Source organism: Mesitornis unicolor, unplaced genomic scaffold (genome assembly GCF_000695765.1).
Source record: "Mesitornis unicolor isolate BGI_N332 unplaced genomic scaffold, ASM69576v1 scaffold931, whole genome shotgun sequence".
In the NCBI taxonomy this organism is placed as follows: Eukaryota; Metazoa; Chordata; class Aves; order Mesitornithiformes; family Mesitornithidae; genus Mesitornis; species Mesitornis unicolor.
In genome coordinates, this window is record NW_010161530.1 from 31,587 (window position 1) to 43,762 (window position 12,176).

The 12,176-nt window shown below is 34.8% G+C and overlaps 1 protein-coding gene across 1 annotated transcript in view; it reads left to right on the forward strand.

The window, feature by feature from the left end:
* The window catches only part of LOC104547508 (ryanodine receptor 2), a gene marked incomplete at its 5' end in the record, with an annotated part of 90,676 nt that overhangs the window by 31,483 nt on the left and 47,017 nt on the right, over positions 1-12,176 (forward strand). The window contains 8 exons of the mRNA XM_010193227.1: positions 318-377; positions 3,942-4,076; positions 5,312-5,356; positions 6,561-6,673; positions 8,308-8,404; positions 10,268-10,371; positions 10,584-10,635; positions 10,772-10,822. Coding sequence (XP_010191529.1) covers positions 318-377; positions 3,942-4,076; positions 5,312-5,356; positions 6,561-6,673; positions 8,308-8,404; positions 10,268-10,371; positions 10,584-10,635; positions 10,772-10,822 — 657 coding nt within the window. The remainder of the gene's footprint in view (positions 1-317; positions 378-3,941; positions 4,077-5,311; positions 5,357-6,560; positions 6,674-8,307; positions 8,405-10,267; positions 10,372-10,583; positions 10,636-10,771; positions 10,823-12,176) is intronic.

Below are 12,176 nucleotides of genomic sequence, written 5' to 3' on the forward strand. Positions count from 1 at the left end.
CAGAGAGGTTGTGGAGTCTCCTTCTCTGGAGACATTCAAAACCAACCTGGATGCCTTCCTGTGTGACCTAATCTAGGTGATCCTGCTCTGGCAGGGGTGTTGGACTGGATGATCTTTCGAGGTTCCTTCCAACTTCTAATATTCTGGGATTCTGTGTGACACAGAAAGACATATTTCCTCTGAGATTTTCCTCAGTCTTTCACACTGTCAGTTTTATTCATCATCTGAATTAAGCCCGAGGTTGACATTTATATGAACAATATCTTTTCTTAACTACCTTCTGTTCCTAATTTATATGATTTGTAATTTTTTGACAGAAAGATACCGAAGATGAAGTACGAGATATTATCCGCAGTAATCTTCATCTCCAGGGCAAGGTAATCTATGTGCAGTTTTTAAACATGATTTTAATTCCTTTGAATTAATTTGTTGGTTCCATATAATGACAACCTACCTTGGTTTGATAGGATAACTTGTAGTCCCTTCTTCTCTTCTGTCAGGTAACTTTGTGTCAATTTGTAAATGTTAGATTTTTTAATGTGTTTATATATGCATTACCTACAATAACTTGTGACCCTTCAAATCCCCGCCTATGCACACCATTAATACGAGATCAGAGATGGAAGCAAAGCCTGGCACTGGTTAAACTCTACCCTTTCTGTTGACTTCTTCTGACTTGATCATGGGATGGTTCTTCCTGAATAATATCTGAAGACTTATTTTCTCCTATCTTATGTTTTCTGTATAATGCTGCAAGGTCAAGCAAGTTTACATGGAGGTTGGGGTTTCTGGGAACTCATAAAGTAGATATATCATTTTGCGAAGCTAACAATAAGTGTTGTTCATAAAATGATACAAATGAAAGTCCAATAGCTTTTAGTTATAGGGACTGCAGATAGAAAAGTTTACCACTGAGAACAAAGTATTTGGTTAAATCCTAAAAAAACCTGGAAATACTTAGCCTTATATAGCAAATATTGTTATATACTGAGAAGCAGAAGAAACCAGATGGGTAAGGTACTAAGAAGAAAAGGGCATTTATGAAGATCTTTGTGAACCCCAGTGGTCAAGCAATGTGTGTGCCATGAACATTCAACCCTTAAATGTCCTGTGATTTTGTGTGTGAACTTCAGTAATGTTTTCTTAGTGAAGACAATTTCTATTCTGACACCGTCAGTATGTGTACATTGTCATTTTGTGAGCCATGCACTTGTCTTGCCTGGCATTTCATGCTTCCTTTTAGCACTTGTCCTCCTGTTTTAAATACTTCATCTTCAGTTTCTAATTTGTTCCTCGAGGATTACATTCTGCATACTACTATTCAGATTTCTGTCTGTCACAGCTTTGTTGCCTTGGAGTAATGATACTTCTTAATACTTTGGTCTGTGATTTCTCTTCAGAAACTTATTTGCTTAATTTAAAAGTTTGCTATTGTCTAGCAACCTCTGTTTATACCACATGAGAATAAAAGATTTTTAAAATTTCTTACATTGATGAAATTCTACAGTGCCTAATCCAAAGTACACACTGACAGATTTTCCAGATGTGAACTTTTCAGCAGTGGCTTTGGATTTCACTAGTTGTAAATTGAAGTCCCAGTGGAAGATGATATTCTCAAAGGGAACCACATAAAGCTAACAAAGCTAAATAGCTGTTGTATCTAGCTTTATTTTACAGCTATCTACATACTGCTTTAGTAGCTTTGAAAAGCTCTGGTTTTGACCTGTATGTGAAATGTAGCCACTCAACTATAGAGAAAATACAGCATTTCTAGGACTTCAAAACTTCAATTTATTATTGTATTTATTATCTTTATTATGCTTTGTTATCTATTGCAAAGTAGTTTGTTCTCGGTGGCTTCAAATATATCTTTTCATGAATCATTTGGCACTGACACATCCTAGAGTTCACATTAAACCTAAGAATATAACTTAAGTATTTAAAAGTTTAATGTATAAAGTTAAATTCAGTAGTTATTTACAAAGTACAATATAATTTATTCTGTAATTCTCTGATGTCGTTAGTGTTCAGTCACTGTTGTGACTGAAACAAGTACATGTCAAGTATGATGTTTCTTGATTTAAAAAAATGATGCCATTTTGCTATATGTGTACACTACCCTTTTTTGCCTGATTGAGTCAGACATGAAAGGAATGTAGGCCAAATGATCTTATAAATTTAAATTATTATTTATTGTTATGAGTTAATATTTAAGTTAAAATGGGTTTTGTGTAAGCTGGCTTTCAAAACAGGAAAAATACCACTTTTTGTGAAGGCTGTTTTTCTTTCAACTCTAGCAATATTCTTCCTTCAGATGATGTTTTCTGTTAACCACTTCTGCGTCTCACAGTCACCATGTTCTGTCATTTATGTTAGAGCTAAAATGTAATTTGTCTAGATTTTGTTTTGGAGAACTGCACTGTTTGAGAATCATCCTTCTGAATCTTTAGCTATCAATGTTGTGGCATCTATTTCATGCATTTGTCTGCCTTTGTCTACATTTGTCTTCACCCTGTTTCTGTCTTTCCTTTCCTTGCATGCCTGCATGCTGTTACTCAGTACCGAGCCTTTTATTTCAAGAAAATGATGACGAAACTTGCATTCATTTTGACATGGATGAAGCTCAAGTCACCAAAATCCTCTTCCAGCCACACTAATTCACATCTTGAAATGTCAACTGCACATACCCTTAGAACACCACCTATACAAAAAGACTGTACCTTGATAGAGTGTGAGGAGTCCTCAGATAAAAAGACATCTCCACCCGTGATCAAAAAGTCTTTTGTGGACTATCCGTTCATGGTGATCCAGTCAAATGCTCACACAAAGGCGGTGGATGTGACAGTGGTTAAGAAATGGAAAAGCCGAAAGGTAGAATAAATGCCCGTCCATTGTGGCTTTCTAGGTTGTAATAAGCTCATATTGAGCAACTGTGTAAGTTTATCATCGTTCCTGGAACTTCTGTGAATCATAAGATGTTTTGTGGAGGTGAATTAGCATAATTGTCTTATCTTAGGCAGAAATTGAAATCTTGATCCACAAAGATGTTTTAGAGATGTGTCGAGTTTAAACCTTATTCCAATCTGTAGGGTTTATTCTCCTAAATGCTGTAGGAGTCCAGATCAGTGTGACTGAAACCTAAATTGCATGATCAGGAATGACGAGCTACACATTGTTTTTGTCTTCAGTGTCATTGGCATAAAAATGGTTGCAAAGTGTGTTGCGTTGATCAGCAGAAGCACTGGCAAGAAAAAATGAACAAAAAAAAAAGATTGCTTATGGTAAAACAGAGAATCACAGGTCACTGAAATGAAAAAAAATTAAATGAAAAGAGAAAACCAAGAAAAAACATTTTACTTCATACAGTTCCTTATAATTTGTAGACTAATAAGCAGATGCATCTTGAATGAGTTTTCATAAGTTAATTTGTCATTTTTTAGCTAGTAATCAGTAAAATTAGGATTTTATAACAATTGAAAAAAACAAAAATGAAAAAAATTAGACATAAGTGAGACTAATATGACTAATTTCCATTACTATCAAAGCTGAGTAATGACCACCCACAGAGCGACAATTTCATTGTTGTTTGGTTTAATGACTGGAAAGTCAGCATACAAACTTATGTCTGCCTACCTCATTACTTTTCCTCAAATACTATGTTCATTGCTGGGGCCAGTGTTATTTTTTGGCCCATGATCATTTGATCTTTGTATGATTATTAGACTTTTAGTTCTCTGGAAGCTCTCAAGAAACATTGCACATATCAGTCTTGAGTTTTGTTCTCCCCAGTCCATGTGGTGGACATGGTGTGGGTCAACCACGGGAAGGTGTGGGTCAGCCGCACAAAGGGCTTCTGTCGTCCTTTGAAGCAGTTTCTGTGCTAATTCAACTGTTTGACCCAACATTTTACCTTGGTGACTTGTGAAATCTTTCTCCTGTAGCTGGAGGATCCTGCCATTAGGTGGCAGATGGCACTTTACAAAGAGTTACCAAACAGGACTGAAGACTCCTCAGATCCCGAGAAAACGGTGGAAAGGGTCCTTGACATAGCCAATGTCCTGTTTCACCTGGAACAGGTTAGACACAATCTCCCAATTTCATCGCCTCTTATTCTGAACAAAAGTATTCAGACTTTTATTTGTATTGAATGTTATATTCTTTTTTCTTTCTTTTGATGGCTACTGTTCATATGTTTTGCAATCCAGTGTCATGGTGATATTGATCATGCAGTGTGTTTGCAGCAGCTCCAACAATCATTTATTAGGAAAAGGCCTAAGAAAATGATAGCTACGTTTTAGCTTCCTTCTGGTGCATTTCAGGTAGCAGGGAGTAATCACTAAATTGTCCATGGAGCATGAAATGTAAGTAAATAACAACTTAATTTTAAAAAAGAAAACCACTTTTTTCAAGATATTTTGAGTCGAGATTCTTGAATCATTAAAGTAGCAAGAAACTTAAAGCTGCCTACATAAGTGTATGGTTAGAAGTTGCAGATTATAGTTGTATGGAGTAGGATGGTCAGGGGATTTGATACACAACTTCTCTAGTGTTGACATTAGAACGCTATTTACGATGTACTATTTTAAAAAGTTGTAAGAAGAATGTCCACTTGTATGGAGGTTTATGTGAATGTGGGCAAGAATATGCATTTAGAAAATGAAACTGGCATTGGAATTAAAAAAAGTTCTTGATAATCTGAAAGTTTTAGCAAGACTAATCTTTGGTGGTACAGCAAATACAGTTTCTTGATTTCTGATATTTTAGCTATACTATCATGCATATAAATTGGTTAAGCTTGTGTAGTCTGGAGAAATTGTTCACAGAAGTGAAACCCAAGGTATGATCCTCATGTTCTCTATTTTTTTTCACGGGATCACTCTCACAGGGTGCAGAATCCAGCAGTAGCACAGAAAAGTATTGATCCCCATTGTTATACCACATTTCAATCAGTCCTTCTGATCAGACTTAATGACTTGTAGTGATGTAAATGATAGGTGCTCTTACTCTGGGCACTTTACACTTTTTTCTTTTAAAGATTTGGCCTCACAGCTTTACTTATCTTCTGTAGACAAGTGCTCAGATGCTTTTGTTACTGAAATGGGTAATTCAGCATCTTCAAAAATAATGAATATGTGAACACTATGTCTATTTTTATGATGGTCTCAAGTAATTCTTTGCTCTTCGTAGACAATACTCCCTTCTCCATGCAAACATGCTCTGGCTGCTTTCCTGTCTGCACTGAACATGATCAGTTCATTCTTTTTATTTTCTTTCCATGTAGACCTAATTCCTTTGTTTTTATTATTTTCAGAAATCTGCTTGCATAGGCCGAGGCTATTTCTTTTGGGAAAGTATAGCGAATTTTATAGTCGTTGGTGAAGCTATTACTAATTACCTAACTTTGGTTTTTGAGTTTGCCTGACTTCTAAATCATTAGTACTGACTTCATTTTGTGGCAGTAAATATGTTTGCAGTGAACACTTCTCTGTCCTTTCTCTTAACAAACATGTTTCACTTCTGTTTTATCTTTTGGAAGGAATTTGTTTTAGAATGTCACCATTTGATCTTAGAAGTGTAATCATCCATTTCACTGAACGCTTTAGTATTATTTAGTATTTTAGTCTATTTAGTTAAATGTTAGTTGTTTAACTATGAATAATTTTTTGTATTTCACTAAACTAGGAAAGTCCTCTTGGAGAGCTATGTTTAGATTGAATACTGAGTCTACCTAAACATCATCATCAGTCTGTATTTTAAATAAAATGCTTTATTTTATTACAAGGTAGAATCTCTAAGTCTTTCAAGGTAGAGATGCTAACTTGCATTACCTCTTTTGATGATGAAGAACCTGAAAGAGCAAGAAATGAGGATGAAGCACACCCAATGTCATCTCGTACTACTGTAGAGCCAAGATACAGAAAGAAAATGAATCTGAATATAGAACTGTAATATTATGAAATTTAGCTGAAGATTTTTGGAATATCTTACATTCATTCTAGCTATGCAGATTCACAGAAGGAATTTAGTCCTAACAAAGTCTCCATGCCTGTCTCTCATTTTTAAAATTAATTCCTTTCCATTGTAGCTGGTCACAGTAAATATTACAAATAAAAGATTAATTGTATTCAAGACAATTCCTTGAAAAGTATTGTCTGAGGCAATATGAGGGTGTACACTTTACGTGAGCGTATGTAAAGTTACATATAAAAGACAGAAGCAGTGAAGATTGTTTGTAATAAAAGCTAAGGTTTCCTGAGAGACAGCCCAATGATCCTAATATTCTATCTAAAAGATAGAAGAAGTAAGATGAAGTAAAAAAGAATAAAATCTATATCCTATGAAGAAAGGGAGATTTTTGCTTTTAAGTGTTTTCTAAATGGCGATTCTCTAATTTGGCTGATCACCTGAACTCCACCTAAAACACCATTTTCTACCCATTAGTGTTCTGTTAGTTTTCCACCTGATTTTCTGTTTTCTGACATTTTTATCTTTATTACTATGCTCAGACAGTAGGGACATTGCCACATCATTTATTTTCCCATGTGTGTATTATGTAACAGGTTGAGCATCCTCAGCGGTCCAAAAAAGCAGTGTGGCATAAGCTGCTCTCTAAACAGAGGAAAAGAGCAGTAGTTGCCTGCTTTAGGATGGCACCTCTGTATAATCTGCCAAGGTGAGAGCGATATTTGTTTTGTCTTTCACAATCACATTTGTGTTCATACTGTGCTATTTGGCAAGATAAAAAGGAAGAAAAATGTGTAAACCAGCAATTGATAAACACATGATAATGTACTTTGCGTATTACTTTCTTTTTTGTATCTAATTGCTTTCTTATATCTTCTGAAAAGAGTAACGGAAAGTATAATTTAAAATTTCTGATTCTCTCCTCCTGCTGTGATTCCACCTGTTCCTCCTGGAATGCTCTTTTCCAAGCAGTAAACACCTTTCATAGGAGAGAAATGCAGAAACAGACACATAGGTGTCACTGTAATATCAACTTTGGAGGTGAATTTCCTCCTAAGCCATGGTATAGCTCTGGAAATACGGAGTTACCTTTACTATTAGATACTAAATGCTCTGTATGCAGGAAACAAACTGTCATTATTTATCTGAAAACTCGTATATTTATTGTGCACTTTTGGGAAGAGCATTCTCTTAGATAAGAAATGTCTGTATATGCTTGAGGCAATTTACACCTTTCCTGGGGCTCTTTTCCTCTTCTTTCTTGTTTAATAGTGAATGGGATACATAGTCAAACAGGCCTCAAAGTCCTGAGGTTCTGGCAGGAATGAACATTCAGAAAAAGCAGACATCTGTTTCAGACATCTGACATCATCTAAAAATGATTTTCAGAACACTTGTATCTGGTCTTTGTAACATAATGATGTTCTTGGTTGTTCCCAAAGGGATGCATATTATTACTGCTGTCACAGTGAAGAGGATGAATGTCAAAGTACACCCCAGGTAGCACCAGGGTGTGAGAATTGTCTTAGCCTGAAATGAGGCTGCTGTGACAGTTAAAATAGAATAAAGATGTTTCCATATGTTCTTACTTTAAGAGTAGGTCACTTGCTCGTAACTAGCATTCCTATTTAATTATACTTCTTCCTTTTCAGTATGTGAGACTGGCATTTGTTTAAAAAAAATTAAGATGGTTGATAAATTTCTTCATGAATTTGTTGTCACATAGTCCATTTTGCATTGAATCTTCAAGAAACAAACGAACGACAAAACAACCCCAAAAAACCAGTAAATGTCATCCTTGGCTTACCCTCTTTCCTTTAGCCACATCATCCATTTAATTTCATGGACTGTGGAAAAAAATGTTTATTATTTTAGATATGCAAGTCTAGTCCTGATCATCAAAAAAATTAAAACAATTATTTGAGCATAATCCAAATTTATCTTTTGCTGTGATCTTAATATTTAAATATTAAATATAAATTACATGAATATTTAAATTAAAATAATAACTTTTTTATATTAATGGCAAAGTAATTGATTTTCTTTCTTGTGTTTAAATTTCTTTACAGGTCTATTTATTATCTATTCCTAAAGTTATTGTTATTATATTTTAATATCAGCTTTGCAAGTTAATGAGACAGTTTTGAATAGAGCATTTTTATTTTTAATTAAAAAATTACTTTTTAAAATAGGTGCTTTTGGCATGTTTTACCATGGCAATTTTGCTTTCCTTTGAAATGATGGTTGTAATGACTGGACAGGTCTTCAAGCTAAATGAAATTCATATTGACCAAATCTTCTCTGTCAAAGTTCACAGCTTTTATTTTCAATGTCCCTTTTTAGGCACCGAGCCGTCAACCTCTTTCTTCAAGGCTATGATAAATCTTGGATTGAAACAGAAGAACACTATTTTGAAGACAAACTGATAGAAGACTTGGCAGTATGTCTGTGTGCAAAGGGTTATGGGGATGTCTTATGGATTAATGTTCATCATTGTATGATAATAGTGATGTCTGTGAGGTACACAAAGTATCAGCTCAGCTCCCAGAGGTGTGAGCTTTGTCCAAGTCACTTGGACAGGAGTTAAAAATGACAGGCAATGGAGCTTCCTGAATCCTCTCAGGCAGTCTGCTTCAGAGCTTCAGCAGCCTTCTCTAAAGCTTTTTAGACTTTTGTTGAAATTACATACCGGTTGCTTTTCCTGTTTAAAGCTTATGCTTAAAGCTGACTGCCCAAGATGTTAACAGTTTTGAAAATAAGGATCAAAATAGTGAAAGGAAGATCAGCAGCAAGGAACTTGGACACAAGCAGACAATGAAAGTTAAAGTTTGCCTATATGCATACAAGAATACATTTCTTGTGGCATCCTTATTGCATAGGATCATAGAATCAAAGAATCATATGGTTGGAAAAGACCTTGAAGATAATCAAGTCCAACAATAACCTGTCCACTAATTAACCATGTCCTGAAGCACCTCATCTACCCATCTTTTAAATCCCTTCAGGGATGGTGACTCCACCACTTCCATGGGCAGCTCTTTCCAGTGCCTGATAACCCTTTCAGTGAAGAATTTTTTCCTAATATCCAATCTAACCCTCCCCTGTCATATGATCAAGCATTGTAAAAAAGCAAGAGACTTGCTTAAAGCTTTTTATTTTGCTTAAAGAACTATAAGGCAAATGTCTCAAAGCATTAAAAATTGAGAGAGCTTATTTCCCAGAAATGTCAGAAAATCATTTGGTGCTTTTGTTCATGCTGTGCTTTAATAATGAGTTCTACTTAACTCAGTCATTGGTGAATTTGATCTTTCATTCAGTTTGAATTAAATACCTGAAAACTGATAACTTGTATTAAACATTAACACAACTTCTGCTTCATCAGTTTTGATAACATGAGAGAAGTATTCAGGTTGAGAGCATTACCAAACACAAGAATTCTGCCATTTAATTAAAGAGAAAGGTCAGAATCCTAAAAATCCTAATCTAGCTAGGGTTATAATTTGCATTGTTCCGATCTTGTTACTTACACTGAAAATATTGTTGCTTGTTGCAAAATGTGCAGTAACCCTTGTATGATCATCATGAACGAGGATGTGACTCAATAGTTGTGCATATATGTAATCTAAAGGGAACTCTCAGCTGCCCAGGCATGTATGAAGTGTAGGACATGCAGAGATATATAAGAATACCCACAGGAATTTATTTGACACTAGCACACAGGATTTTTTTCTTAACAGTCAAAACATAATTTTTCCTTATATCTGTCATGTGGCCCACCCTTCCTTATTGCTAATAGATAACATCTGACACTATAATAATTTCTTACTTGTGCATGAATTTCTTTTTGTCTGTATTTTAGTGTATGCTGCTCAGTGAAAACAAAGAGGAAGGGTGGGCATAATATATGCAACCAATTTCCTTTGAGCTATCAGACACTTTGTATAAAAATATGTCTGGATGAAGCAATTTTGTGAATAACTCAATATGCAAAACTTACTTTCTGAAGTCTTGTTCCGGATAACAGCAGTAAAAGATTGAAGTTATTTTCAGAGTCTAGGGAAGAGGGTTAATTTTTATGAGGAGAGGAAATCCAAAGCTTTGCAAATGGTATCAACATTGTAAGTCGTCATGGTCATAAACAGAGTGAGGATTCAGGTTTTTCATACTTGGAACATGTTTCTTCCTGGTTTTCCAAGTCAAAATTAGATGTGGGAGTATTTAATTTTCAATAAATTGTACAGAGTAAAACATTTTTCAGTCCAGATAATTGAATACTCTCTTATAATCTTTTTTTTACCTAAAGAAACCTGGGGAGGAACCACCAGAGGAAGACGAAAGCCTTCGAAGAATTGATCCTTTACATCAACTTATTCTGCTATTCAGTCGAACAGCCTTAACTGAAAAATGGTAGGGGCGGTGTTGGCGGACTGCAGAGCACATACAGAGTTTTGGTATTTCAAGTTATACGAGTGTCTGTTCAGGTCAGATTGCATACGAGGGGCCAAGCCATGTGCATATGTAGAAAAATGCTTGAGGTGCTTAAAAATATTTTTGAACTCCAGTTCTACTGTAATGGCACTAATCATCCTCATTTTCCCTTTCTTTTCTCTATTAACCAGCAAATTGGAAGAAGATTTCCTGTATATGGCTTATGCTGACATTATGGCAAAGGTAACTTTTTTACTATCTTTTGCATCTTTTCTGTTTTAATAAAATTAATGAAGACTATCAAGAGAAACTGTGTGTAATTTGTCCCCTCACAACACACACGCTTATCAGTAAATGTTTGCTTTCTACATGGTATCAGAGCTGCCATGATGAAGATGATGATGGTGAAGAGGAAGTGAAGAGTTTTGAAGTAAGATTATCCTTCCATTTTGTTTTTCTTGTCATGTTAGACATTATTTCATAGTTTCCAACTGACATTTCTGTTTCTTGGTCCATGGCTTCCTGCAGCTTATTCTGCCAGTGACCTGCATGTCAGAAGCTAGGGTAGCAGATACCAGTCACCAGGTTCAGAGCAGTAAAACAAAACCAGATGTAATATTGCATAATATAAGATTATAAAGTAATTTAATGGATCTTATGTGCTGTTTGACTTTAACTTCTCTTGTTGAAGAGAAATATTATGGATAGTAACTTATTCTGGAAGTCTGATAATGACAGGCTGTATCTTGTACAATATCACATCCCACCTTCAGTCTGCATGCCTGAAGTACTGCAATAATACTGCTTTTGCAGTCGTCATTAACATTCAGTACCAGTAATTTATACAGTATTTTTATGTTCACATATATATTAGTGCATCTTAGTAAAAGTTGGGCTTTTATTCATCAATACTGCCAAGCTTTTTCTTATTTTGAGACTAGGAAATCTGTATTTATTGTTGTTTAATGTTGAGTTTTTAGTGACCCTCACTGTAAAAAAAGGAAACACACTTACCTGGGTTGATTACAAAAGTAAGAGATGAATTCTTGTCAACTGTTTGCTGTGGGATCTGTCTCTCATTTTCCATTAATAAAATGGACTTTACAAGAAATTTGTCAATCCTGAGGGGCACTGGGGGAATCAACTTGTTGATATTTTTAATGTTTTAGTACATTTAGCATGTTATAATTCTGACATTAAAAGTTGTCAGAGCTATCAAATCAATTAATACTTATATTTGATATATTTATTAAAACACAGAAATGTTAAGTACATGCTTTTATAGTTTCTTAAAAATATTTCTAAATGTACTGATTGATTTGATATAAAACTACTTGTGCTGTTTTGACTTTAGGGAGAGGTTTGGAGCATATTTACTTTTGCTCCCATTATTTTGTGCACAACAAATGTTCTGTACATTTTCTACATGATGCACATGAGAGAGAGCCCTGAATTATTTAAGTACATATTCGCTGTTTAGCTGTATACAGAAATCAGAGAAAATACCAAAACCAAATAATTTTCAGTCACTTAGAAATTCTAGTCCAGTTGAGTTATAACTCATGTACCCAATGTATAAATTTCTATTTCTTGGTAAATATCTAAGTATGAATACAAATATCAGTGGAGATTTCCCCCCTGGAAATGCAATGTTGACTAAATGCTATCATTGACTGAACAAATAATATTTATTTCTCTAACCTTTTATCAGTTATCCCATGCATGCTTGTTACATATCAGAAGTCTTGTGCTTATAAATGTGAAAATTTATAAATAGGAAGTTA